General features: G+C 30.9%; 4 protein-coding genes across 5 annotated transcripts; 2 read left to right on the top strand and 2 right to left on the bottom strand.

Moving 5' to 3' along the window:
• Positions 1-1,478: 1,478 nt before the first annotated feature.
• Positions 1,479-5,021, top strand: LOC106756820 (uncharacterized protein At2g39910). The gene is made up of 7 exons (XM_014639419.2): positions 1,479-2,070; positions 2,384-2,470; positions 2,577-2,767; positions 3,415-3,610; positions 3,883-3,947; positions 4,570-4,671; positions 4,755-5,021. The coding sequence occupies exons 1-7, from the start codon at positions 1,558-1,560 to the stop codon at positions 4,903-4,905; spliced, it is 1,305 nt and encodes a 434-aa protein (XP_014494905.1). The 5' UTR covers positions 1,479-1,557; the 3' UTR covers positions 4,906-5,021.
• A 1,210-nt stretch (positions 5,022-6,231) lies between these two features.
• Positions 6,232-12,702, bottom strand: LOC106757848 (probable sugar phosphate/phosphate translocator At3g11320). Its single transcript, XM_014640679.2, has 6 exons — positions 12,534-12,702; positions 12,249-12,451; positions 8,393-8,866; positions 8,145-8,248; positions 7,674-7,902; positions 6,232-6,762 (listed from the first exon to the last, which is right to left on the bottom strand). The coding sequence occupies exons 1-6, from the start codon at positions 12,583-12,585 to the stop codon at positions 6,616-6,618; spliced, it is 1,209 nt and encodes a 402-aa protein (XP_014496165.1). The 5' UTR covers positions 12,586-12,702; the 3' UTR covers positions 6,232-6,615.
• A 4,026-nt stretch (positions 12,703-16,728) lies between these two features.
• On the top strand, positions 16,729-18,696 carry LOC106757521 (immediate early response 3-interacting protein 1). Its single transcript, XM_014640193.2, has 3 exons — positions 16,729-16,910; positions 17,525-17,773; positions 18,466-18,696. Exon 2 carries the CDS (start codon positions 17,529-17,531, stop codon positions 17,760-17,762), a length of 234 nt encoding a protein of 77 aa, XP_014495679.1. The 5' UTR covers positions 16,729-16,910; positions 17,525-17,528; the 3' UTR covers positions 17,763-17,773; positions 18,466-18,696.
• A 104-nt stretch (positions 18,697-18,800) lies between these two features.
• Positions 18,801-24,735, bottom strand: LOC106757844 (proline transporter 2). Of its 2 annotated transcripts, none has more exons than XM_014640674.2 (8): positions 24,576-24,735; positions 21,450-21,675; positions 20,793-21,017; positions 20,614-20,708; positions 20,207-20,396; positions 19,773-19,897; positions 19,440-19,655; positions 18,801-19,339 (listed from the first exon to the last, which is right to left on the bottom strand). In XM_014640674.2, exons 2-8 carry the CDS (start codon positions 21,547-21,549, stop codon positions 18,962-18,964), a joined length of 1,329 nt encoding a protein of 442 aa, XP_014496160.1. In that variant the 5' UTR covers positions 21,550-21,675; positions 24,576-24,735; the 3' UTR covers positions 18,801-18,961. The 2 variants fall into 2 exon arrangements, with proteins under 2 accessions (XP_014496160.1, XP_014496161.1); XM_014640675.2 differs by having other exon boundaries at positions 21,450-21,672.

Here is a 24,735-nt window from a genome sequence, read left to right as displayed (position 1 = left end):
TATAGGAATATATAAAATTTGGACCATTTGATCAGGGAAAGGACAAGGTTAATAATGACCATGGTTTTAATTATGTACCTACCTATGTAGCTTAACTTACAATTCAAACAGCACTCGAAAAGCTTGGTCCATTTACTGACCATAGTTTTAATAAATTAATACATAAGTACCACTGAATGCACCCTTTAAAAATGGCTCAAAATTTTTTAACTTAGAAAGATTTCAGTCAATTTTGAATGGCCTTACAGACAAGTGATTGACAAAAATAATTAAACTTAATTGATTTGATATTGTTCAGTTTTAAATTTATATAAATGTAAATTATAAAATAAAGAGGTCAATATTAGCCTGATCCATTAGATTAAAAGATTAAAGGATTAGATTAGATTTTAAGTTAAATTGCATTGGTGTACTTTTCAGTTTTGGTTTGATAAGTCAAATCTAATTTGACAACTCATTTATAATTAATTAAACATATTATTAAGGTTAGAACATCTCCCATACGGTTTCCAAAGTTTTAAATTTAAATTGATTTCTTATGAGAAATTGATACTGAAACATGTCAACAAGAATATTGAGAATAATAATAATATTAAATTTTAATAATTAAATTAATGGGCGTGTTTAGATTTAAAGATGAATTTAGAAGAGTAAATTTAGGTGAATTTAAGAGGAAAATGAGACGAAAGTGAGATTGTTTCAATTAAGAAAAAAATGGTATAATTTGAATAGATTTGAAATGAAAGTTTTAGTATGACATGTAGATAAAATAGATTAAAAAATATTTTAATAAATAAATTATATGATTACATTTTACTCTTGATAATAAATGTGATATTAATATAAATATAAATAGAAGGAAATATGTTAAAATTAAATTGAAGTTGTTATTTACAATTGCAGAAAATATAATTTATTATTATATTTATTTATTTAATTATTGTTCTTATTAATATTATAATTACAAGTTTACTTGTAGTGTTATTATAATATGTTACGATAATATAAAAATAAAAATTCAGTACTATACAATTTTATTGAAAATAAAATAATCTTGGTTTATATCAAATAAAAATTGAAATGATTATAATTAAATCTGACAATAAATCTAATATATATTAAGTAAATTTCACACGTATACATATATAATTGTTAATTAATCTGATCATATAAGTAAAATAATATTTGCCTTCATCATGAAGCCAATGACTTGTTTACTTAAAGGAATTTGGAAAAATAATTAAAAGAATTTGAGAAAATTTAAAAAGTATTTTTTTATTATTTATTCAAATGGATTTAAAAATAAATAAAAATAAATTTAAAAAATATTTCTTTTAATCTATCACATGAATTAAGTTATACAGTAATTTTTACTTCCTTGAATTCAGCCAAGGAAAAAAAATATCTTCAAATTTGTTCAATGACTCTCTCCGAGTCTTTCAATCGCAGAAGCCATAAAGTAATTTAAAATATATAGAATTCATAATATATAGTGGCTTATTACGATGTCGTTTACAGAAAACCGGCGGTGTCGAACCAAACCCTAATCAGTACCAAATGTTGGAAGCACCACCATCTTCCCCGCTCCGAGAACTTCTTCTCCGTTCATCGACCCAACTATCGGAGTCTTTGGCCACCGTCCCCTACACTCCACACCGAGCCTCCAATATCTCTGTCAAAGCCTTTCTCGAACCCCTCCTACTACCCACAGCCTCCGTCAAAGACCTCGCTCTCGCCTGCGCTCTCCTGTGCTCTTCCGCCTTCGACCATTCCGGCATTCTATCATGGATCCCCAGCCACCTCTCCTCTCTCGCAACCTCGTCCTTCTCCGAGCTCTCCTGCGCTTATCTCGCCGAACTCGGGAACGGAAATCGTGATGTCGTTGTTCCTCCGGAGAAGAGGTTGGTACTGGAACTGATGCCCGAGGTTTTGCCACTTTTGAAAGAGAGGATTCAGGAGAGCTCCATAAATAAGTCCGACGAGAGTGACGAGTTCTCCGCAGCATCGGCGAGAGTTCCCGTTGGGTTTGCCATTCTCGCTGCTTTTCAGTTTAGATGGTTTATTACACAGGTTAGATATCGGTACTTTGATTGTATGTTATCACAATAAAATAAAGATAACAATATGATAGTTCAATTTGTATACATTCTTAGTAGAAAATAAAATATATTCTACATTTCCAACGGACTAGAAATTTCGTGGCAATGCCTTTTAAAGTAGTTAACTGGTTATTGTGGAAGTCAACCAATTATCAGTTTGTGACTGGATGGTTTGTAAAAAGAACTCATGCTATGGATGCAAGCATTATTTACTCACAACTTCAAGTTTGGTTCAGTTAGTTGTCCATGCTGAGACATTAAGATAATGATTGGATTTATGACAGGTTGATTATCCTCATTTGGGTAAATTGTGTGGATTGGTGATTCCTTGTGCACTGACTGCTGTTGATCATTGGTCCGCGGTAGTGAAGGTGTGTGCTGTGCTGTAATTGCAATGGGAAGTTCAAATATAATCTAGTGAATCTTGAAATAGTTCTGTTTGTGGTGACTGAGTTTTGTTCTCTTGTGTGACTTCAGGGTCAGGGCATGATTAGCCTCGCACATATTGGGAGAAATGTGGATGCAGCTGAGCTTGGTGGGTATGTGGACGCTGTTCTAGATGCCTGTTGCCAGAACACGGCTTCTGATGACGAGATATGGCATCATGTGGTTGAGGCGTCGGTAGTTCTTGTGACTCTTACTCAGAGAAGTAATCCCCGTAGTCCTTGGTATATTCATTCATTTCCTTTCTATTATCTTTCAATTATAGATGTTATAGTTTCATGGGAATTTTTTAAAGATTTTTACGTGTTGAATGCTGTTGGGAATTCTGGCATTCAAATAATTAGCTATCTAAATAAGCATGAATGTGGATATTACTTAGCCATGCCCTCCATCTTTATGCAGTTGGTTCTTGACTATTGTACAGACTTGCTTGAAACATAGTTTTCCCGTCTCAGAAATATAGAATATTGTGTACGCGTTGATTATAATCCTGTAGTACTGATACTTTTCATTTAATTACAAGGGAATAACAAATTACAAGCTCTGTTTATATAGCAAAGGAAGTTTTTCCATTTAATAGACCAATAGAGCATAAAATTTTTAATTCTTTGTACAACAAACCTTTATTATGTTTGGTTAAATGATCTTAATCTCATCAAGTAGAGAGTGAATGAATATAATGTTAATGTGGCAGATTTTGACTGCTAGGTGTAACGAGCAAAGAATTTTTACTTACTACTTGCGAGGGTGTTATTTATTTTGGTCAGCAAGTTTCCTCAATCTCTAAGGTGTTGGTATCCTTTTGTTTAAATTCTTGGCTCTTTGAAGCGTATATTGCATCTTGATTTCATTATATAATTATCTTGAATAGGTTTGAAAGGATGCTAAATGAGTTTATAAGTCACCTGGAGCGCCAGCCCAGAAATAAAGATCGCCGAATTGCCTGGCTTAGATATGCTGATTCACTGTTTAATGGAGTTGGTCTTGTGCTCTTAGCTCACTTCAGGCGCATTCTCCCATTATTTTTTCAGTGGATGCACGCTGATGACAATGAGACTATTCTTTTGGTGAGTACCTTTATATGTATTGAAACTTTGGCCGACACTTTTAAAAGTTTATCTTACTGAACCAAAATCATTGGTTGTAACCAGCATTGTTGAAATGGATGTACGTTCAGAATAGTTGAATTGTTTAACTTAGAAAAAGTTTCGACCTTGGCTTTCTTTTCGCAGTATGATTTTGACATTGATGAATATGTATGCTACTTTGTTCTTTTAGTATTTGGTAAAAGGAAAAAAAGTACTTTCTGATTAACTCTTTCATAATGTGCATTCTGCAGGTTCTGAAATGTACATATATAATTTTGAGACTGACATGGATAAGGAACTCACCATTTATTGCAAAGTAAGTTAAAAAAAAAATGACCGTATGCACTATTTATTTAAGATAAACATGGCAGTTACGTACTTGAGAAATAGGGATTAACTTCTGTAGCACTTGAGGGTATCCTTTACTTGTTTATGTCTTCGTCCTTATCATAGTCAAAACATTATTCTGTAATGATCTGATGCAGATATTTTATTGAATTGATGTTATGATTAACTTTTTTCCTTTGCTATGAAATGGAACTTTAAGTTCCCTTTCTTTTTTATGATGTTTACAAGAAGATGAGGCCATGACTTACTTATGTTCCTATTTAATGTTTATTCCATCAATGAATAATGTTTCTTGACATATTTTTTCCACGGTGAATGTCTTGATCTCCAATTCTAGACAAGGGTTGCCTTAGAAGTTAATTTTTTGGAAGCCAGATACACTAGAGATTTAGACTACATCAGGAATTTTCCTTTTCTCCTAGCCCATTTCCAGGGGAATTTTGAATTTTGAAGTTACTGAACTTAATCTTGGTTTCCCACTTAAGTGGCAGAATGGGTCCTTGAGTTCATGGACATACATTTTTATTTCTATTCTACATGTGCCTTGTTAATATAATTCATTCGAGCACATAACTTCATTTTCACTTCAGATTGGTAGATGAACTTGCCGTTGTGTATAAGGAGGCAGCATTGAGAACAGCCCGGGAAGATATTAGAGCAAATATATGTCAGATACTGATCCTACTTCAAGAGTAAGGCTTTATTTTTGATTAATTTCTTTGTACCAGTGATATATCCATACCCTCATTCTGTCCGTGTCCTTCTGTGCATCCAGAAGCAAAGGCCTACATTTTGATGCGGCTTGGGACAAGCATCGATCGGATCCAGACTTGACCACTCTTAATCTGTCGTTAAGTAGAAGTAGTAATACTAAAACTGTGCCTTCAGAGGATTGTCTTCAGCAGGGTTCGGTACCCGTTCAATGATAAGTTTACGTTATTTCAATGTTACTGCAATTTGAATTCATACGGGTACATGTAATTAAATAGTAGATATCTTGGGGCCGAGAATAATAAACACGCAAGTTTAATTTTGTTTTATAGTTTTTGAATTCATTTTTTATTATTTTCAACTTTAAAATATAATATCTAAGAAATTCATCCGCTGTAAAAAGAATATAGATTCTATCTCATCCGCTGTAAAAAGAATATTTTGTTTATATAGATTTTCTATAAACAAAATAGTGTTAAACTCTTTATTGGAAAGGTCATCTGCAATTTTTTTCAGAAGTGAATGGAATTTCATATCTTAATTAACCTTTATTTGAAAGAGTATTGATATTTCAATTTTTAACTTTGATTTCAAAAATTGTATTAGATAGTAATAAAAACAAATAAATAGAATATAAAAAAAATCGAATATAATAATATATGATAGGATTTCTTCATTGTGTTTATATAATAGGACTTATACATTGTTTTCGGATTTTACCTTTGTTAACATTTTAAAAATTATAGTATAAATTCACAAGGACACTAATTTTAAGTAAATAAATAAAGTTTGAAATATGAACGGAAGAAGAAACTATAGAAATGGAGAAAGAAATAAACTAAGAAACGTGGTACTCAGTAATGACAACCCTGGAAAAACTATCCTAATACAAACATATTTGAATGTCGCTTTCTTACAGTGTTTTTTTTTATTCGCCATATGCTTTACGGATATCCGTAATCACGTGTGAGGATGGAGTCAAGAGTTCGACAGAAAAAAGTAAGAGAATACAAATGGAAGAAAGAATGTGTTCGAATAACCTTTTTATTGTCTCATGCTTTTATCGCTTCAGCCATACTTTCCTGTTATTTCTTCTGTGGATTATGCTGAAGAACAATGATACAACTATCACTTTGGTGAGTACATTTTTACGTATTGGAACTTTGAACTACAAATTTTAATGTTTAGCTTACATAACTAAAATCATTTGCTGTCATCAGCAGAAATGAAATAGATGTACACTAAAAAATAGTTCTAATTGTTTGAGTTATAAGAGGTTCCAGCGTTGACTTTTTTATTTTATACGGTCGGCAATGATGACAGCTTATGCAACTTTCTTCTTGGATAAAATGAATAAACAAAAAGGTCATTTCTGATTTCTACTGACAAGTTAAGGAATATGGAATTCACCATGTGTTCATTACCGCATGTGCGATTAAAAATTATGGAGCGTGAATAATTAATATGTAAAGAATGTTTATATTCTTTGTTACCATTCTCTGGTTCGAAATATCTCAGAAGTGATATTAAAAAATTTGGAAGATGGGCAAAAATATCAATTCTATCATTAATAAACGAATGTAAATAGGATGGAACAATATAAGTGTAGATATCCAATTTTACAACTCTTTTTCCTCCAATAATAAATGACAAAAAGTACTCGATTATTGCAACTTTTGTTCTATGGACCATTTCTGCATCGTTGCTAATACAATGCGGAACCCTTTCAATGAGGCTTGGCGTGTGGGAAAAAAATGTGTATTAGAGTCAGAAAACTCTGGATTCGGATTACTAGCATGCTAATTAGATTTGCCTCTTGAAATGGTGAGGTTGCCTGTGTAGTAATGAAAAGTAAATGTTGTGGAGTATAGCTAAAGGTTGTCCGTTCAATGCTTGTTGAACATGAATGATGATGATGTATTAGATCACTTGCTTCGCTTTTTGGCTTCACTATAGAGTATAACTCCAAACACTGTGAGTGAGTAACCCATCATTCCAGTGACCGAAACTGGGTTTCTGAATATTAGAATTGAAACTACTACTGCTACAGCACCTTTAGCATTTCCTAGAACCTGCACGAGGCCAACTCTTACATTATCAATCCAATTCAATTTAAGAATAATCATCACAAATTAAACAGACAAAGAAAAACTAAAGCAAACGTCAATCAAATTTGAAGCACAGCATAACAAAGCACACAGGTTTCATCACACATCCTCATTTGAATCACAGATTTCATCAATCCAAAAACACTTGGGGAAATACAAAACAAAAATCAAAGAGAACTTTGAAAGGGATATATAGATTTGGTTACTGAATGTAAGTTTCCACGAGAAATTCCCAATAACTCGCTCTCATCTTGTCGCAAATGTACACATCAACCACCCTAAATTCATTGCTAACATGATCAAGGACAGGATGGCAGGAGGTATCAAGTAAGATCAAAGTTATATGGGAGTTCAACAAATTATGTTAATGCAGTTTTAACAATGTTTGAATGTACTAGCCTAGTACTAGCTTTAGGGATCCGGCAGAAAGTTCTGAGTGGCATCCCTTCAATTAAGTTTGTAATAACTATTTATGAAATATCTGGTAATCACACAATCTAGAAACTAGAAAAATTGGATCTTTATGAATTCTGAGAAACTAGATTGCAAATGAAAAATACTAGACAATGTAAAATATCACAGTCTGAAGTAGTTTGTTTTCAAAGAATTTCAATTCTCAAACAAAAAAGAATCATGGAAACAAAATAACTCAACCACTGATCACATTGCAGAAGAACTAAGAAAAAAACAAAACAATGACCAAGATAATGCCGATATGGTGATACATATCCTGTGATTTGACAACAAACTCATTTGACAACCACCAAAATCTGATGTCCCAACTACCAACAGATGAGACAACAGACAGTTTGTTGGAGTGAAAAGTACATTAAGAAAATAGAGGAAAGGAAGCCGAATAGATTAATACGACTTACCTGAAGGGTCAGAGCACTTGTATGTTTCGTGACCAAAAAGTTGGTCAGGTTGACAAAATATGCAAGAGCCGAATTAAACAGCAGATACCAAATGATTTTGGAATCATCTCTAGCAAGAGCCAACGTGATGCCAACCACATTCTCTTCCATTATAAGCGTTGCAGGAAGAAGGAAAACCACAGCCATTGGAGCCATGTAAAGCAAAAGGTTCATAGAATTCAGCTTCTCTCTGCCACACAAGAAATCTGTCAATACCCATTTGAACATAGAACTTGAACACTCTACAAAAGCATAGGAATAATTAAACCATAATTAAACAATTCATTTGGTTTATATAATTATCCTATTTTAAATTATAGTCCCAGAATTGTAAACTCCAGAATTGGTTTAAGCTTTTGTCCGTTGTTAACATCAAACAGGGACCAAAACATTAATGGTTAACGAATCACTGTAGAGTTTCTGAATTCTTACCCTTCAGAAGAAAGCAAAATCCCTTGCAGCACTGATTTCAGAGCCCTTGCACCCGTAGCCGCAACACATATAATAAACCCAAAGAGATGGAAACTAGGTTCCCCCTAAGGCCAAATAGAACAAGACACACACAACACAAACATCAGTTAATTAAATATTCTCAATTTCATGTTGAACCAATCTGAAATCACATAAAAAAAAAAGTCCAAATTAGTATCATTAGAAGGGTGTGGTGTTATGAGACATACCCCACTGGCAATGATGACTCCAGTAACAACAGGAACAAGGGCGAGGTAAGTGAGCCAAGCCTCCCTCTTGAAGGTCATAAGGTAAGCAAAAACGGCAGTGAAGAAGGGCGTGGTGGCGCCAATAGCCTGGTTAAACGATACGGGGAGGTAGCGCAGAGAAATGTTCCCAAACACAACGGAGACACAGAAAACTAGACTGAGAGCAGAGATCTTGAAGAACTGAACCCTGGATCGAATGGTTTGCAACGGCACTAGCTTCATCCACGCGATAGCCACGTAACTGAGCAAGGAACACGCCGTCATGTGGCACATGGTGAGGAAGATCGGGTACTTGAACCCATAGTTGCTGAGCAAATACTTATTCAAGAGAAGCACCCCAATGTTGGAGGAGTACCACGCCGCCACCAGCGCTACAGTGAAGAACCGGTTGGAACTCTTCATTCTGTTTATGCCTTCGATTTGATCTTCAGAACCCTGCGGTTTCAGAGAAAGGTTAATGGGGATCTGGGCATTGAAGAAGGGTTTAGCTTTGAGTGGGGACAACCAATACAATGATAAAGGGGTTGACTTTACAAGCCATGGATCTGGGAATCCATGGCTTGGGGTCGGAGAAATTAAGAATAGTGGTAGGTCTGGGTCGGAATTAGAAATCTGGGTCCTGTGGATGACAGAACCAAAAAATGTGTGTGTGGGATGTGCTTGCAACCTCTCTGCAACTCAAACTTGACCCAAACGCGGATACAGGGAAAGAGAGAGGAAAGAAAATACAGCATTTAAAGCTGCACAACGTAAGATGTAATAATATTGCTAAAAAACTATTATATTATATTATACTATACTATTTATATTATTTATATCATATTAGAGTATTAATGTTAATTTTATTATTATTAAACCAACACCAGAATCAGTTATTGGGTAGTTATTTGATTGGGGCAGATTTACCAGTTTCCTCTGTAATTATGGTAAGATGTAAGTTGGAAGAAAAATATAAAGAGAAACAGTTAAACTTTGGAATGTTTTACATGGGTTGAAAGGAATGCATTTTACTATTTTTATTACAAGATCTTTAAAAATCAGTAATTTTGTTAATTTAGTTGAGAAATAAAGGATGTTTAGTATTTAAAAATCTTAATGGGTAGCATCTTTTGTTAAGAAATAAGGTAGATGTTGCGTGGTCAACTGTTGAAGGGAAATTTTAAAAGATTATTAAATATATTGTTTGCAAATGAATAAAGGGTAAAGAAGAGAATAAAAGGGTGTGCGCTACGGAATAAAAAGACGATTCAAATATATTAGTATTATATAAAAAGATGGTATTAATATCGTAAGAAACAAAACAAAAGAAGGAATCAAATCTGGATTGGAAGATGAAGGAGTGCACGATCCATGATCCATCAAGAATTAAGAGATTTTCTACAACTGGATGCACCGGTGGACCGTGTGATTTGTGTGTGAAAAATATTATTAATTAATAGGACAGAATAAGTCTAACTTAGACGTGAAAATTTCACTAATAATCTAGAACAGTTGCTGAACTCAACGCGCTTATTATGGTAGGGACTTGAAGTTAGGCAGAATTGACCAAAAAAGTTTGGCATGGGAGGTGGCAGGAAGGGAGTCCAAACACGTCCTTATTTTGTTTTCTAAGTTTTTATTTTTATTTTTTACTTTTTGTAAATTCAATAAACCTGACCCACAAATCATGTTGAGAAGGGGTTTTGCACGTGATTTTGTATTATGAGCAATTCATGATTTCTCCTGTTTCCCTGCAAAGGGATTGTCTGAAAAATGTTGTTGCATGATCCAGACATGAAAACATCTTAAAAAAATGTATTTAAGGTGTATATGCAATAAGTATAATTGAAATTAATTCTGAAAACATACTTTTTATTTTATAAAATCAAGCATGTCACATATCATCACCACTTTATTTTATTTCTTTCGAACTTTCAAAATTTTTAAGGATTTTTCGTTTAAATAAATGCAATTTTGAAAGCTGAATATATTAATTACTAAAACATTTATTACTTATGGTGCATTTAAGGATAAGTAATAAATATATCATTCATTCATAGACTTGGTCTATGCTAATTCATTAGTAGGAAGGGACCAGTTTATAAATATGAAGATTATAAATTAATTTTTAGGAGTTTGATTTTAGAGTTATATAGCATGTCAGAAATACATGTCAATATATTTAATTCGTTTTGGAGAAGAGAAATAAAAGTCGAATACTTCGGCTTTTTTATGTCTTTGCCTTTTCCAATAAAAGACTTTATTTTATTTTTTATTTTGTCTATGATAACATATTTCAATCCTTTGTGGGTCATATTTGACATAGGTCCATAATTCAATTACTTGTGGATCCTATTTAATGTGGCCCGTTGGGCTATTTATTTTTGTTTGAGCCTTTTTTTTGTCTCTTCCTTAAAACATATGCGTACCGTAATTATGTCATAGCAAGTTCGTGAATTTTGCAAGAACAAGATTGGTAATAAAAGTTTCTCATTTTCGTTTAAAAATGAAGATGATAAATAGGCTTTTCTTAGGAAGTAAATTACGTAAAAAGTATGATAAATTTCATCAAAAAAATTTACAGTATATAGACAAAATTGAAATATGATTCTTATTATTGAAGAGTATTGTAAGAAAAGTTTTTTTTTTTTGACAGAAAAGTCTAATATACTTTTTGTTGCTTAGGAAAGAAACATAGTGTTAGTTAACTAGTGGATAAAAACTTATCCTCCTGGGTTTAAGTATTCAAATACTTTATTTATTATTAGTAATGCACCTATAATTTAATAGGTAACTTTTTAAATTATTTTAATCTAATTTTTATTTATTTATTTATTAATGAGGTTACATAAATTTTATTTATTGAAAGAAATTGCTAATATTATAAGACTTATATTCGTCTGACACGTTGGAAAGGAGTAGGAAAACAAAGTGAAATGTAATAAAACATAAATACGAAAAATAATAAAAAAAGTCATATATGATGATATTTTTTTACAAAAATAACACTTAACTTCACTAATATACTTGGTAGGTAACTACTATATTTAACTCGTAATGAAAATGTATAATACATTTTATATTTATTTATTTTAATATTTTTTTATAAATCTCAAGTTTTTTAAGCAGGTTATCGAGCAAACTTATTCAATAGTATTTTTAAGGTAATAAATAAAAATAAACTAATTTTCGTAATTTAAAAAATTAGATTATTCACAATTTAATTTGTACAGCTCTCTTATATAATTTTTCCAATTTTTTCAATTTTTTTAGTTTGTGTCTAAATTATCTTCAACTTATATACAAACTCTTCCCAATTGTTTGTTTATTTTATTTGCAAATACTTACAAAAACAAAACGTAAAAATTTAAATAAACTAGAATTATTGTATTATTACTGGATGTCTTTCATTCTTCTAAAAAAAATTATATTTAATAAATATATAATTTATTAGTTCCATTTCGTCTCATGCACCACACACGACTTATAATGCATTTTAAATAGCTAACAATATATACTTTTATAACAACGTATAAATATAAGGCGTATATTTGTTTTAGAAATCATAAGAGAAAATACGGCGGTAAATACCAACTAATTCTTCTACTAAAATAGAAAATTTAATTTATAGTTGATTATTTATTCTATCAACATCAAGTGACTGTATAGTGATAGTGTCAAAACTATGAATTTAGTCATTTAAAGATAAACTGTTAAAATTATTTAATAGGATTTGTTATTTGAAAATATCAGATAGACAATGAGATATATTTTTAAAATAAAAAATAATAATTGATTTGTTAATCTACTATGATAGGAAAAGTTTGTTAAAACTTACCTTCTTTTGTGGTGGCCAGCCATGAGGGAGAGAGATGGCTCCTCCTTCTGAAACTTTGACCGCCACACTTCTACTCCTTTCATCACCGGAATTTGAAGAAACAAACAATTGACTTTTCTCCATCTTCCTACTCTCAACAAGTAATGGGAAACTCGGTTTCTTTCTTGCATACGAGAGTTCATGCAGGTGATGTTTTCCTCTACCTAGGAGAACACAAAACAAATTAGGAAAAAAAGAGATCAGAGGTTGGATGGTGAATTCGATAGCGTGGAAAGTGGTACATGCCGGTGGTGATGGCTATGAAAGTTGGTGGAGCAATAAGAGCAATTTGAGCCATTGAAGAACCGAGTCTACGGAGCTGGGTAAGCTTGCTAACTGTAAGAGAGTATAGAAAGGGAAAATGGAAGAGTTCCAGTACACAGAAAAACAACAAGAAAATGAACAATGGCTCTTATTCGGTACTCATTCATGGGTGACAATGATGTTTTCCTCCTTCTATGACATGAATTAATGAATCAACACTTTAACATATACAATTTCAGAATATATATTAATTAATTAAATACGTTTTCTTACATAAATTATTTATTATATTAAATGGATTCGACATTTTTCTCTTTTTCACTGGTTTAGTTGTTTTTACTGCTGGAAGATTTCAGATCAAAATTCTAGTAAATGGAATATTTCAGATCAAAATTTTCCAGAAAAAAGTTACTGTGAGAAAAAAAATTGGACATTTTGGGGAAATACAAAGAATAACCATTTCAAATTACTGAGAATGGATTGATGATGGGAGCAGTGAGAATTTTGAGAGATATTTTTGTATGGTTGGAATCCACGTGAGATTGAAATGCCAAGTTATTTAGAACAATAATGAATAGGGTGACATGACATCTTAGAAGTGGGGGCCATCTTTACAAATGGATATTCGAATCTCCTATGGTATAAGACTAGTGTTGCTTACCTTTTTCTTAGATTGCTTTGGAAATTTGAGTTTTATTTCACATCGTTTATTTTTCTAGTTTGTTATTTCAATGGTCTGATTTTAATCTAATAACTAGTCGTTATTTTTGTTATTTTTTTAATTTTTATTCAGAAAGTAATATGAATATTATTATATTTGAATAAATATTTTATATGTATAATTATATCTAAGTATTGTAAATATATATATATATATATATATATATGATATTTAAATACAATATTTTATAAATGTGAAAAATAAAATAATTAATAAATTTTATTATAATATATTAAAATATTCAATTATAAATATATTTGAGATAAAATTTATAATAATATTAATAAAATTGTGGATTTTATGAATTTATATCATTATTTTTTATAATTAATTTTTTATAATATTTTTAAATGATGTAAAATCATTGAGTATGAAAGAAACATAAGTTCACGTTTTGAATTATTCTCTATAATAATTTTATGTTTAAAATATTTTTCACATGACGAAACAAGAAAATATTATTTAAACTGTCTTATATATAATATGTAAGAATTAAATTTTTATAATAAATATAAATTGTAAAGTCTTGTTAAAATTAATATTATTTAATGTTATAAATGTGAATTTTATATTTATAATTTAAATAAATCAATTTAATACAATAATTATTGCAAGAACCTAGAAAAATATTATAATTGATAAGTGTTTTAAAATAATTAGATCAAGTCTTTTAAAGTCAAAATAATTCAATAAAATAAATAGAATTTCTTAAGTTCATCTCATTATTTAAAACACAAACAATTTATTTAAAATACTGTCTTCTAGTTTTCTTTCACTTTTCTCTAAGTTATGTCACTTCTCGATCATTTGTTTAACGATTAGGAAGTTTTCAGGAGATCACAACTGGATAATCTCCATTGTATACCGATCATATTTTGTTTTAAAACAAGTAATTTTCAACTCCTTTTTCTCTGTCGTTCTTAGTTTGAAATTGTGTATAATGATCTCTTGTGGTAAGTGTTTTATGACCTCTCATCTTGGTTCTTTGTTAATTTGTGGTCCTAAAGACTCTTTTCTATCTCAATTTGGTAATTCATAAGTGCTTTTAGAATTTCTTTTGCGGGAAGCAAATAGTGTGTGTTCTTAGAGCTTTATAGCTTCGGTGTAAGATAAAAGAATATAATTTAATTATAATTTGCTTGGTAGACAGGTTGTAGTCCATGATTGTATGATGATAATGTATTTAAATTGTACCATTAAATTAAATTGTGAATTCTAGTATGTTGAGTTGCTTGAAATTATTATGTAATGATATGAAAATGTATGAAAATTGACGTGTTTGTTAGGCTCAGGTTAAAAGTTGTTTTTGGTAAGTTATGATGCAAGATTTGATTGTATTATAAGTTGTTAAATTGTTATAGGTCGTTGAAGGGTATTAAGTACAAGGAAGAATTAAGTTTTTTGTCAAAAGTGGAGGTTTGAAAAGTGATTTACTAAACTACTTGGTCTAAAGTGAGGATTTATGGTTTAGGACAGTTTATTTGGTCTTAAACTTGTTTAGGGTGAGTGTTAGTTGATATGTTGTGTAAATTGGAATGGTAGTCATCCTAGTGTGTTTACAATGTTCAAGGTGTGTTTAGTGGTGTTAATAGGTGAGATTCTAAATTGGAATGTTTGGGATAAATGTGAGGGTTTGAAGTCTGTTATAGAGTTCATTAGAACTTGTTTATGCTGTTAGTTTATAGAAATTAGTGTTAAAAGGAGTTGAAATGAGTTTGGGAAATCTAGAGTTGTTAATTGGTTTGAAGTGGTCAATTTGAGCTAGAAGTCCATTTTTAGATGTTTCCGAGTGCTTCAAGGGTCATAGGAACCATTCAAGTATGTGTAGAAGTAACCAAAATCAAAATAGAAATGTATGAGGTTCTGGTGTCGTGCTGGGCTCCCTTAAAGCGCCCCATTTGTCCTAAGTTTGGTGCTGAGTGCCCCTTTCCAATGGCTTATGACGCCTGTGCGCCCCTTCTCAGGGCGTTGAACGCCCTTGGTAAGGTTTTTGGGTTTTCCAGTTTTAGAGTGTTTTGTGATTTTTCGATGCATTGTTTTATATCTTTTGATGTATGTTTAATGGTTTCGTATGGGTTCTGTTGTGATACATGAAGTTGAATGTGTATGTATATATTAAATGGAAAGTTATGGAAATGAGTTCCAAGGTGGAACTTCTTGTTGAAGGTTTCAAGTATTGTTAGTATGAATGCAGTGAACTCAGTCTTGGAGGTTATTTTGACACTCTAATGGTCATTCATTCTCAAGTAGAAAGGTTTGATACAAAGAGGATCTTCTTGTTGAATGTTTCAAGTATTGTTAGTATGAATGCAGTGAATTCAGTTTTGTGGGTTATCTTGACATTCTAATGACCATTCATTCTCAGGTAGAAAAAATTGATACATTTGGTGAGGGTAGTAGGGGGTCTTAGTTTAGGTGCTTCCAGTATGGCCTAAGACACAGTACAGACCAATCTTGTGAGTGTAGTAGGACAAAACCTATTGACAATGACTTTACAAAATAGTAGAGACCATTACAAGTGTACAACCCGCTATAGTTCGACATTCATACTATATCTAGATAGTCCAATCTAGGTCTTGACATGTTTAAAATGTGTGTATTGTTTTATGTGAAGTATGATTAATGTGTGAAGTGTTCAATTATATTATAGACTCTTTTTGTAATGCTAACTTACCTTTTTTCTTTGTATTTTGTATTTTGTTGTATTCTTTTGTACTTTAACCTTAATATCTTGTATATTAAATTTATTTTATAACTATTTTAAATGATTATAATATAACTTTATAAACTTGCATTTTAACTTATATATTTTATTAAATTTGTGATAATTCCATTTATAGTTTTAGTACTATATTTTTCGAATGTTATAACTATAGTATAAACTTATGATTTTCCTATCATACTATATTATTTTAGAATTTCTTATATCAAATAATTGTAATTTAAAAAATGTAGTTATGTATTTTTGACATTTTGAATGTTCTAATACATAAAACTTGTGGTAAGTAAATACGTGGAGCTTTTTCCTTATCTTATTTTTTTTATCCGTATGAATTTTGGATGCAGATTTGGATTGAAGCCATTAAAGTTTTCTGATCATACAAATGTACTAATATCAAATTTAATATCTCATGCATGATGGTCACACATTTTTTTATTTAAAATATGCTCTTTTATCTTCACCTTCTTTGAACTAAAACACATATGTTCCCTCAAGTTCAATATTATACAAAGTAAATGGAAGAAAAAACCAGGGAATAAAAATTAAACTTTTATAAAAGTTAACAAACTTGTTGTGACTAAAGTAGAATTAAAAGACCTTTATACTTTCAATATATTTGGATTAAAAATCAAATAATTAAAATTATGTAAAATTTCTAAACAAAACAAGAAAAAACAAAAATTAGAAAAGAAAGAAAAAATAAGTTACACAGAGAAACTAAAACTTTAACTAAATCATTAATTTTCCTAAGTGAGTTTAGTTTGGTTCTTAATTACTGGACTTGCCAATCCAACATAAATTGTGATCATCGGTCAAGTTGATTGGGGCGTTGGATTCTCCTTCCTCCGATTTCGATCACACATTCAACATCAACATGATCTGATCGATAGTGTTTCATTTCACGTCTCCATATCAGGTTTTATCAATTTTTCTTTTCAAACTAACTCATTTGAATCTTAACTTGATCCTGTTTTTTATCGAAACAATAATCATCAGCATTTTTTTCTTTGTTGGTTTTTGTTGGAAGATCTAGGATTTGTTGTCATCCTTAATAGCCTGTTTTGTGGCAGGCTGAATGTTTTTGTGGTTTTGTTATTCAAAGGTTATTCCTGTTTTTGTAGTTAAATGTCTGTACCTGTTTTGTTCATCATTTTCCACAATGTGAGAAATTATTTGTAGATTCATTTACTGCGGTTTATTTTCTATCAGGAAATTTGGTTTGTGGAATTTTAGTTGGTACAATGTACTCATATTCTGGAATTTTTAATTAAAAATAGTAATTTAATTATGGTAATTGAGTGAGGTGCACATAGTCTCCAACTGATTGTAAAACAGTAACTATAGAGTAATTTTTTGGTTTTGTACCACCAACCTTCAGTTCAGGGAAAGTGATGCATTCAATCCTTTGGTAATAGGTCTCTGTTGAGCTGAGCTCTGTGAGAATGGAAGCATACTCTTCTTCCCTTTAAAATGTCTATGTCAAACATCAGTTACGTGATAATGACATGGTTGGATTTGTTTTCAATGTAGGGAAATGGGTTTGTGGACTTTACTTGAGGGGTTTTTGCTTCTTGCAAATGCGCTGGCAATTTTAAATGAGGGTCGTTTTCTTGCACCAAGAGGATGGGGTTTTGCAGATTTCTCAGTAGGAAGGACTAAGTCGTTCAAAGGCCAACTTATAGGTCTCATTTATGCAACTCAGTACCTTAGAGTTCCCCTCATACTTCTCAACTCCATTTGCATCATTCTCAAATTGGTCTCTGGATAATGCTTGACAAGGTGAGCTGAGATGTCTATTTCAAGCATTTTATTTATATTTTTTCAATCATATGTTCATGCATTTGTTCATTATATGTTTTTCAAAAGGGATAATTCAAACAAACGTTTGTTGTTATGGAAGTGCCTTGAGCTCTTCATCTAGTTCAATAACATATGTGATATTGAACCTCCATGTGTATTTTAAGATGAAATCTGCATTTTCCTTAAAGTCATATTTTAGCCATTCGAGATAGGAAAATGACGATTTTACATCATACTACATCATCATGTGTTATTTATATAGATTTTATATCCAAGTGTGTACATTATTCATGATCTTAGTGATTGTTAGTTTTCTTAATCTTCCCTATTTTGATTGTTGCACATCGCTATGAAATAAGTGTTAGAGTTATTGTTTGGTTTGGAATAATAATAGCTGAGTTTTGTAACCGTAATCAACCAAGGTTGATGACATGAAACTAACCGCATCGTTCAATGAAATCAAGCTAGCGGAGTCAACAATTCTTAGCATTTTCTTATATCCATCACTTATGAAGTTTGTAGAGTATAGAACTTATTTTCTCATTTAGGTAGAGGATATGAAAATGGCGTAGCCATGTATATTACATCTGTTACTTTATATATATATTATTCTAAAAGAGCCTAAAGACCTTAATTTATTGATACAAGTGCCTATTTCTTAAATATTGCAGGTTTGGAGTTTTTGTTAGATGATTTCACGAAGGTCTTTAAGATAGCAGGCTTACTAAATTCTTTTGTAGAAATATCAACTAAAATATTTCTCCTATTTGTTTGATATTATTTATTACCACGAAGTAACGTTCTTTAATGTGTTAACTTAGGCTCAATTTAAATTCAGTGTTGTATTCAGTTTATTGAGTATTGATTATCATTTTATTTATTTTGTATTGTTGATTCTAGCTTACCTTGCATGACTGAGTTGATGTTGATGGACTAACTCCCGTCAGGAATATGATCAATTTCTTACTAGCCAAATATGCATATTTTCTGATCTGAGTGACCAGTGTTATTCAAAAGTAAAAAGTTTACTCAACTAAATACATCAACACATTGGTACAATACAATCTCCTACGATGAAATCCTATGTTTATCTTTATTCCTAAAACAAAAGGTAACTTAAACACTAAAAATTACTGGGTTTCTATTGCTGAAAGAATAGAAGGAATCTCACAAATCAGCAAAAACATGGTATGTTTTGGAGTCTACAGAAATAAGTCGAATGGCAGCAATTGTTGCTGCAATAGACATGATGGAAAAGAAACCAATGTTTAACCAATGCCATAGCTTTTGCGAGCTTGTTAGTTTGTCCTTCTTTGCCTTAAGGTACATATGGTTTGCAAGAATAAATGTAAGGGGAAATGTGCTTATCGCCCCCGTCAGACTCATGAAATCTCCAAGGAATGGCAAGAAAGCCGACACAAATGTGTTAAAAGCCAGGTAACCACCTCTTACCACGATTCGAAATGACATGTTTTTAACATTCAATGCGCTTCCCTTGATCCCATATTTAGTATCCAAAAACTCGTACATTGGACTTGCAAAAATCTAATAGAAGCAGAACAAGAATTATTATCAAGTCAAGCCAAGGAAAAAGTTGATGTAAAACATTCAATAGTAACGAAGAGTCTAATTTAGATGTATGTACATGTAATGCGATGACCGATTGAAGAAAGGCTGTAATATTGGCCAAAGCCTTCACCCAAACTGGACCATTTACACTGTTAAGCAAATACACTGATGTAGAAGATCCATAAGCCCAATATCCTGTGAACGTAACTAGGTACAAAGGTAAAACTCCAACAGTAAACTGAAAGTACAGTGCATTCATCATGTTCTTCACAACTGGCTGCCTAATTGTTGCCTGCAAGTTATTATATAACCAAATAAAACTCAATTTTCTACAACATATAATGAATGCAAGAGAATTTTATATCAACGAAAAACGTATTGTATGAAAATTCACAAGCTTTTATCTAACCTGTATCTCAGGAAGCATGCCCGTATTAAATGCAAACACAAGGTTTGCAGATGCCCCAATTATGGTGAATACTTTGCTGAAACCATCTCCTGGGAGGTTGTAATCACGAGGCGGGGATTGTAATCCTGGTAACTTTGTACTGGTTAGTGCATAGTCTTACTGCACATGTCTTTCACAGTATATTCGACACGACAAAGTAAGCATAATACACAACATCGAATGCAATATCAAATGTACATTTAGTGTTTGTTTCACGATTCATGAGTTTTATATTTGAGATGTCACTATCAGAAACTAATAGTTATAATTTTCCAGTCCCTAACATGGTTCAACTGTGTGTTGCTTTTCACATTAAAAAAATGTACTAAGAAACCAGTTGACAAGTTATCATGAGATTAATATGAGGGGATAAACATTCAGACACGAGATATTACCATCCTTAAGCGACAGCAAAAATGATATGATAATGTATATTAGGCTGAAGATAGTTGAAAATCCAAGCCAAATTCCAAGAGCTGAAAGATGAGGAATGCAGATGGCAAACATTGCACACACGAGTCCAGCTATGGCAATGCAATATGGAAGTTTCAATAGACCATCATCCCTGAATAGAACGTAAGTAGCCTGTATCACAATAAAACAAAATTTAGTTCAAACAAACAAAAATTCAATAGATATCAATTTCAACAAAAAAAAAAAACAGAAAAAAAAAATGAAATAATTTCATTGCAATAGGTAGATGACAGCAAAAGACTTATCAGTGGAATAAGTTATTAAGGAAAAGAATCCAAACCTAATTAAATGGCAAGAAAATATATACTTTGCTAAAAGAATCTCTTACTTTCAAGGCTGAACCGGCTAAAATGATGTAGCCAGTATTTATCATGAAAAGATTGATATACTGCAGAGCCCATGTGAGAGAATAGACCTTCTTACCTGCAATAATGAAATGAACATAAGTCGCAGGAAATAACAGGGAAAGCAAAGTGAAGGGATGAAAAAGTAGCTAATGTGTCTTACCATACACAAATCCAGCAAGATCTCTATACCTAATATGCCTTTGTCCTCCATATTCATGGAGATGAGCAATTAAAGCATTTGCATAGAGTGATATTATGGTAGCAAGAACTAGACCAACCACACCCCCTGTCCATCCCAATGGAACCATAACGGTTCCTGAATATCCAAGCACATAGGCACTGTTGATTCCAGTTGTGAGGATAAAGCCCACTTGAAACCATGAATCTGCATACATACAAGTAACAAAAATTAAAAATATATATATTAAAGGGGAAGAATTCAACCATTGAAGGCAGAATTAGTTCCTGTTGTTTTCTTCTTATGCCATCCAACAGAAAAGACAAATAGAAGATTAAAGTACTGGAATTGAGCAAAGTCAAAACTCAGACTTAAAAATCATAAATGTAATGTAAAACAAAAGTCGAAACATTGACTCAACAGAAATGAATTGGTGAAAATGGTAGTTTTGAAAAATTCGTAATCTGCCTGTATTCTTCACAACTTTCTTGCTGGTTAGAAAATAAAGCACGTGTTAATTATGTTCTTGTTACACCATATTCATTCAAACACAAAACTTGGAGTCTTCACGTTCTGTAGAGAGAAAGGTTGGAAATGTAATAAAAGAATGGAAAAGTGAAAAGCAATGAGATCACAAACCGCTGCTAATTTGATGAGCGGTACTTGGAACTTCAATGTCTGCTACATCATCGTGGTCATAGACCTTGTTTGTTTCGAGTTCAATGTCTCCTCTTCCCATTGTTTGTTGTTGTCACCGAAGGTAGTGTTTGTTGTTTTGTTGTCGTGGAGAGCAGCGTGACGGTAAGATGCTGCTCCTTCCAAACAATGCCTTACCGCCAGCGTGAACGGATGAACCAACACCCTTCTTTTATATATTCAACCAAGACCAACAATAACCAGTCAATCACACCTCCTTTTATAGACAAAAATTAATAGGGTAATATACTTACAATTTCTCATTCAAAGAGATTTCAACTACAACCTTGGGATCCAGCGTTTTTTAAACGTATTAATTATTAATTTATTAAGTGTTCTGTCCTTGTGCTTTGATATTAACAGATAATGTATAATAATACTAAGATGTTTTTTTATATTCATTTAATAAAAACTATAATAATAAAATAGTTATAAAAGTATAAATTTTTATATTTTAAAAAGAATAATAAAAATTAAAAAAAAAAACATCAAATAAATATAAAATTTTTAAGTATGTTAAAAAATATTTTTGTATACAAACGTATAATGATACGACACACTTGTAATGGCTCCATATTTATTCAATGCGTCATTTTGTGATATCCATCACTAAGTTTCATAATTATCTTTCCACTGTTAATGTGTTAACACAATTTTTTTTACAATATTTTAACACTAATAAATAAAAAAATAACATATGTAGGATGTCAAAATGTTATTAAAAATTTTGTTAAAATATTTTTTCTTTGTTTTTATATAAGCTTTAATACAATGCAAATGTTTTAATTGTGTGAAAAAACATAGTGTTTCTAATGCGAAGAACTGTGTTTTAAAAGTTATTCGGTTAGGATTGTGAATTTTGATTATTTTTAAATTTAAGTAAAAGTAAAAATAAGTTTGTATGTAAAATTTGAACTTTATAAATTCTGTTGGTTTGTATTCTTCTCGTATTTAGTTTTTTTTTTTAAATGATTTTTAAATTGGTTTCGAAATTTAAATATTGTCCAAATTCCTCCTATAAAGAAATCATATTAGTTAAGGATTTAAATTCATATTTACTTTTAGTACCTAGATGGTAATGCTTTAAGTTTAAGCATATATATTTTTTATTATGCTTAGCACATAATATTTCTTTATTTAAAAACTACAGAAACATTTTATTCTTAAAATATTACACTGACAAATAAAGTGATTTTTTAATAGTATTTTTTAATAGTAATGTGCAAATAATAAAAAAACTGTGACAAAATGTTGAAACCATTCAGCTATCTATTTGTTCTCATCACTTTTCACTTCATGTATATACTCTGCCTAAACATACGTTTTTTAAGTATATATTTTATTTTTACTTAAATTTATAAGAGGTGTTTATTTCAAGTTAACTATTTTGTTTTTGGAATAGCATTTTTGAGTGTTAAAAACAAATAAGTAAAGTTTCACGAAAATTAAATTTTCAGGAATGATTAAAACATGTGATTAGCTAATGTTATTTTTTTTTTGGTAATATATGTTATACTTGTCAAAATGCTCCTACTATATAAAATATGATATTTTTTTAATGTAATGAGAAATATAGAGAATATCCAACCTATTAGATAAATTATTTTCTATATTATTCACGATTATAAATTATAATATAACTATAATTAAGTGTAAATTACTAATCTATTTTTTTCAACCATCAATGCTTGAACCTAATATCCCTCTGCTTCGTAAAGGCAAGACCATGAAGATAATGGTGTGAAAAGTATCATCAAATTTACGTATTACAATGCGTCTTTTTCACTCAATAATTAATGCTTTAATTATTATTTTTCTTTAAAAATATAATATTTCTATTAAGAAAAAATATATATAGAAAGACAGACAAATTTTAGCATTATTCCAATCCCTCTAACTTCTGATTTAGCCAAAAGGAAAAAAACAGACAATTTCTTTTATTGGAAACCAAAAGAAATCTGACCAAAAGGAGATATGCATAAAATACAATAATAAAAGAAAACGGAAATGAAGGCATTCGAATCAAACACAAACACAAATACTTTAAACATGAAGAAGAAGTCACTAATGAAACATTGGGGCGAAGAAATTAATAATTATTTATATTTGTTGTTTTAATCTTATTCCAACTAAATATTTACCGATAATAATAAAAGCAAGTGTCTTTTTTTCATCTTTTATTTATAATCAAAATTTCATCTTTAATATTTATGACACAACAGGAGGATGTATATATACGGCATTGGATTTCAACATCTAGATAAGCGTGTCATTTATTATCTGTAACGGTCCATTCAACGTGTCATCTTTATTAATTTTCGTTTTAAATGATTTTGTTTTTAATATACACAGCTCCTATGAATTTATTTTCGTTTAAAATATATTAACGTTTTGAAACTTTTTATAACGTCATCACCTCACCATAAATTATCAGTAAAATTATTAAACTTAATTTTTTTTAGAGTTATATGAAGCTAATTTTTCATCAGTCAGTAATATAAAAATATTCACAAAAGAAAAAAAAATTATAATTAAACTCATAAAATAATAATAGTTTTTGAACATCTATATAAGTCGTGAAACTTCAACTTGCCGATCGACATATTTCAATCATAAAGTTAGGTTGCCTACTCGTTGACACCAAATAAATATTTTTTATCAATAAAAATAATTAAATAAATAAAATTACATAATAAAAAGAGATATACACATAAATGAAAAAGATATATTTTAGATATAAAAAATGGTGGAATAAATAAGATGAAAGGAGCAAAGAAAGTTGGTAAGTGATGTGGGCTTAGTTATTTTTGTGTGTAGCCGTTTGTTTCTCAAGAAAACCCCATTTATAGCAGAAATACATTACTTTTACCGCTATTGTAAGAGAAGCAAGTATGGTAACACATGAAAAGAAAAACCTTAACATCTCTTGAGAGGAAACTTTCTCTGTTTTCTAAATCAAAATAAACATACCCTATTCTATTCTGCCAAACAGATTTTCATAGAGAAAGCAATTAGAAAGAGTCTGAAACAGAGTTAACTCATTCAAAAATTGACACTTTCGTTGCTTACCTGTTGGCTGAAGTGAACGAACGAGAGCCCGGTGAAAGGTTGGTTGATGAATTATGAATGAAAGAAAGTTAATGTTGCATGTGATGGTGGTGGGTGTTATCCCAATTCATTTCAAATGAAAGGTTACCCCGAATTCCTCCTATTGGGTATGGTCGAAGGG

This window comes from Vigna radiata, chromosome 3 (genome assembly GCF_000741045.1).
Source record: "Vigna radiata var. radiata cultivar VC1973A chromosome 3, Vradiata_ver6, whole genome shotgun sequence".
In the NCBI taxonomy this organism is placed as follows: domain Eukaryota; kingdom Viridiplantae; phylum Streptophyta; class Magnoliopsida; order Fabales; family Fabaceae; genus Vigna; species Vigna radiata.
Note: the sequence above shows the minus strand (reverse complement) of the source record. Positions and strands in the feature narration are given on the sequence as shown.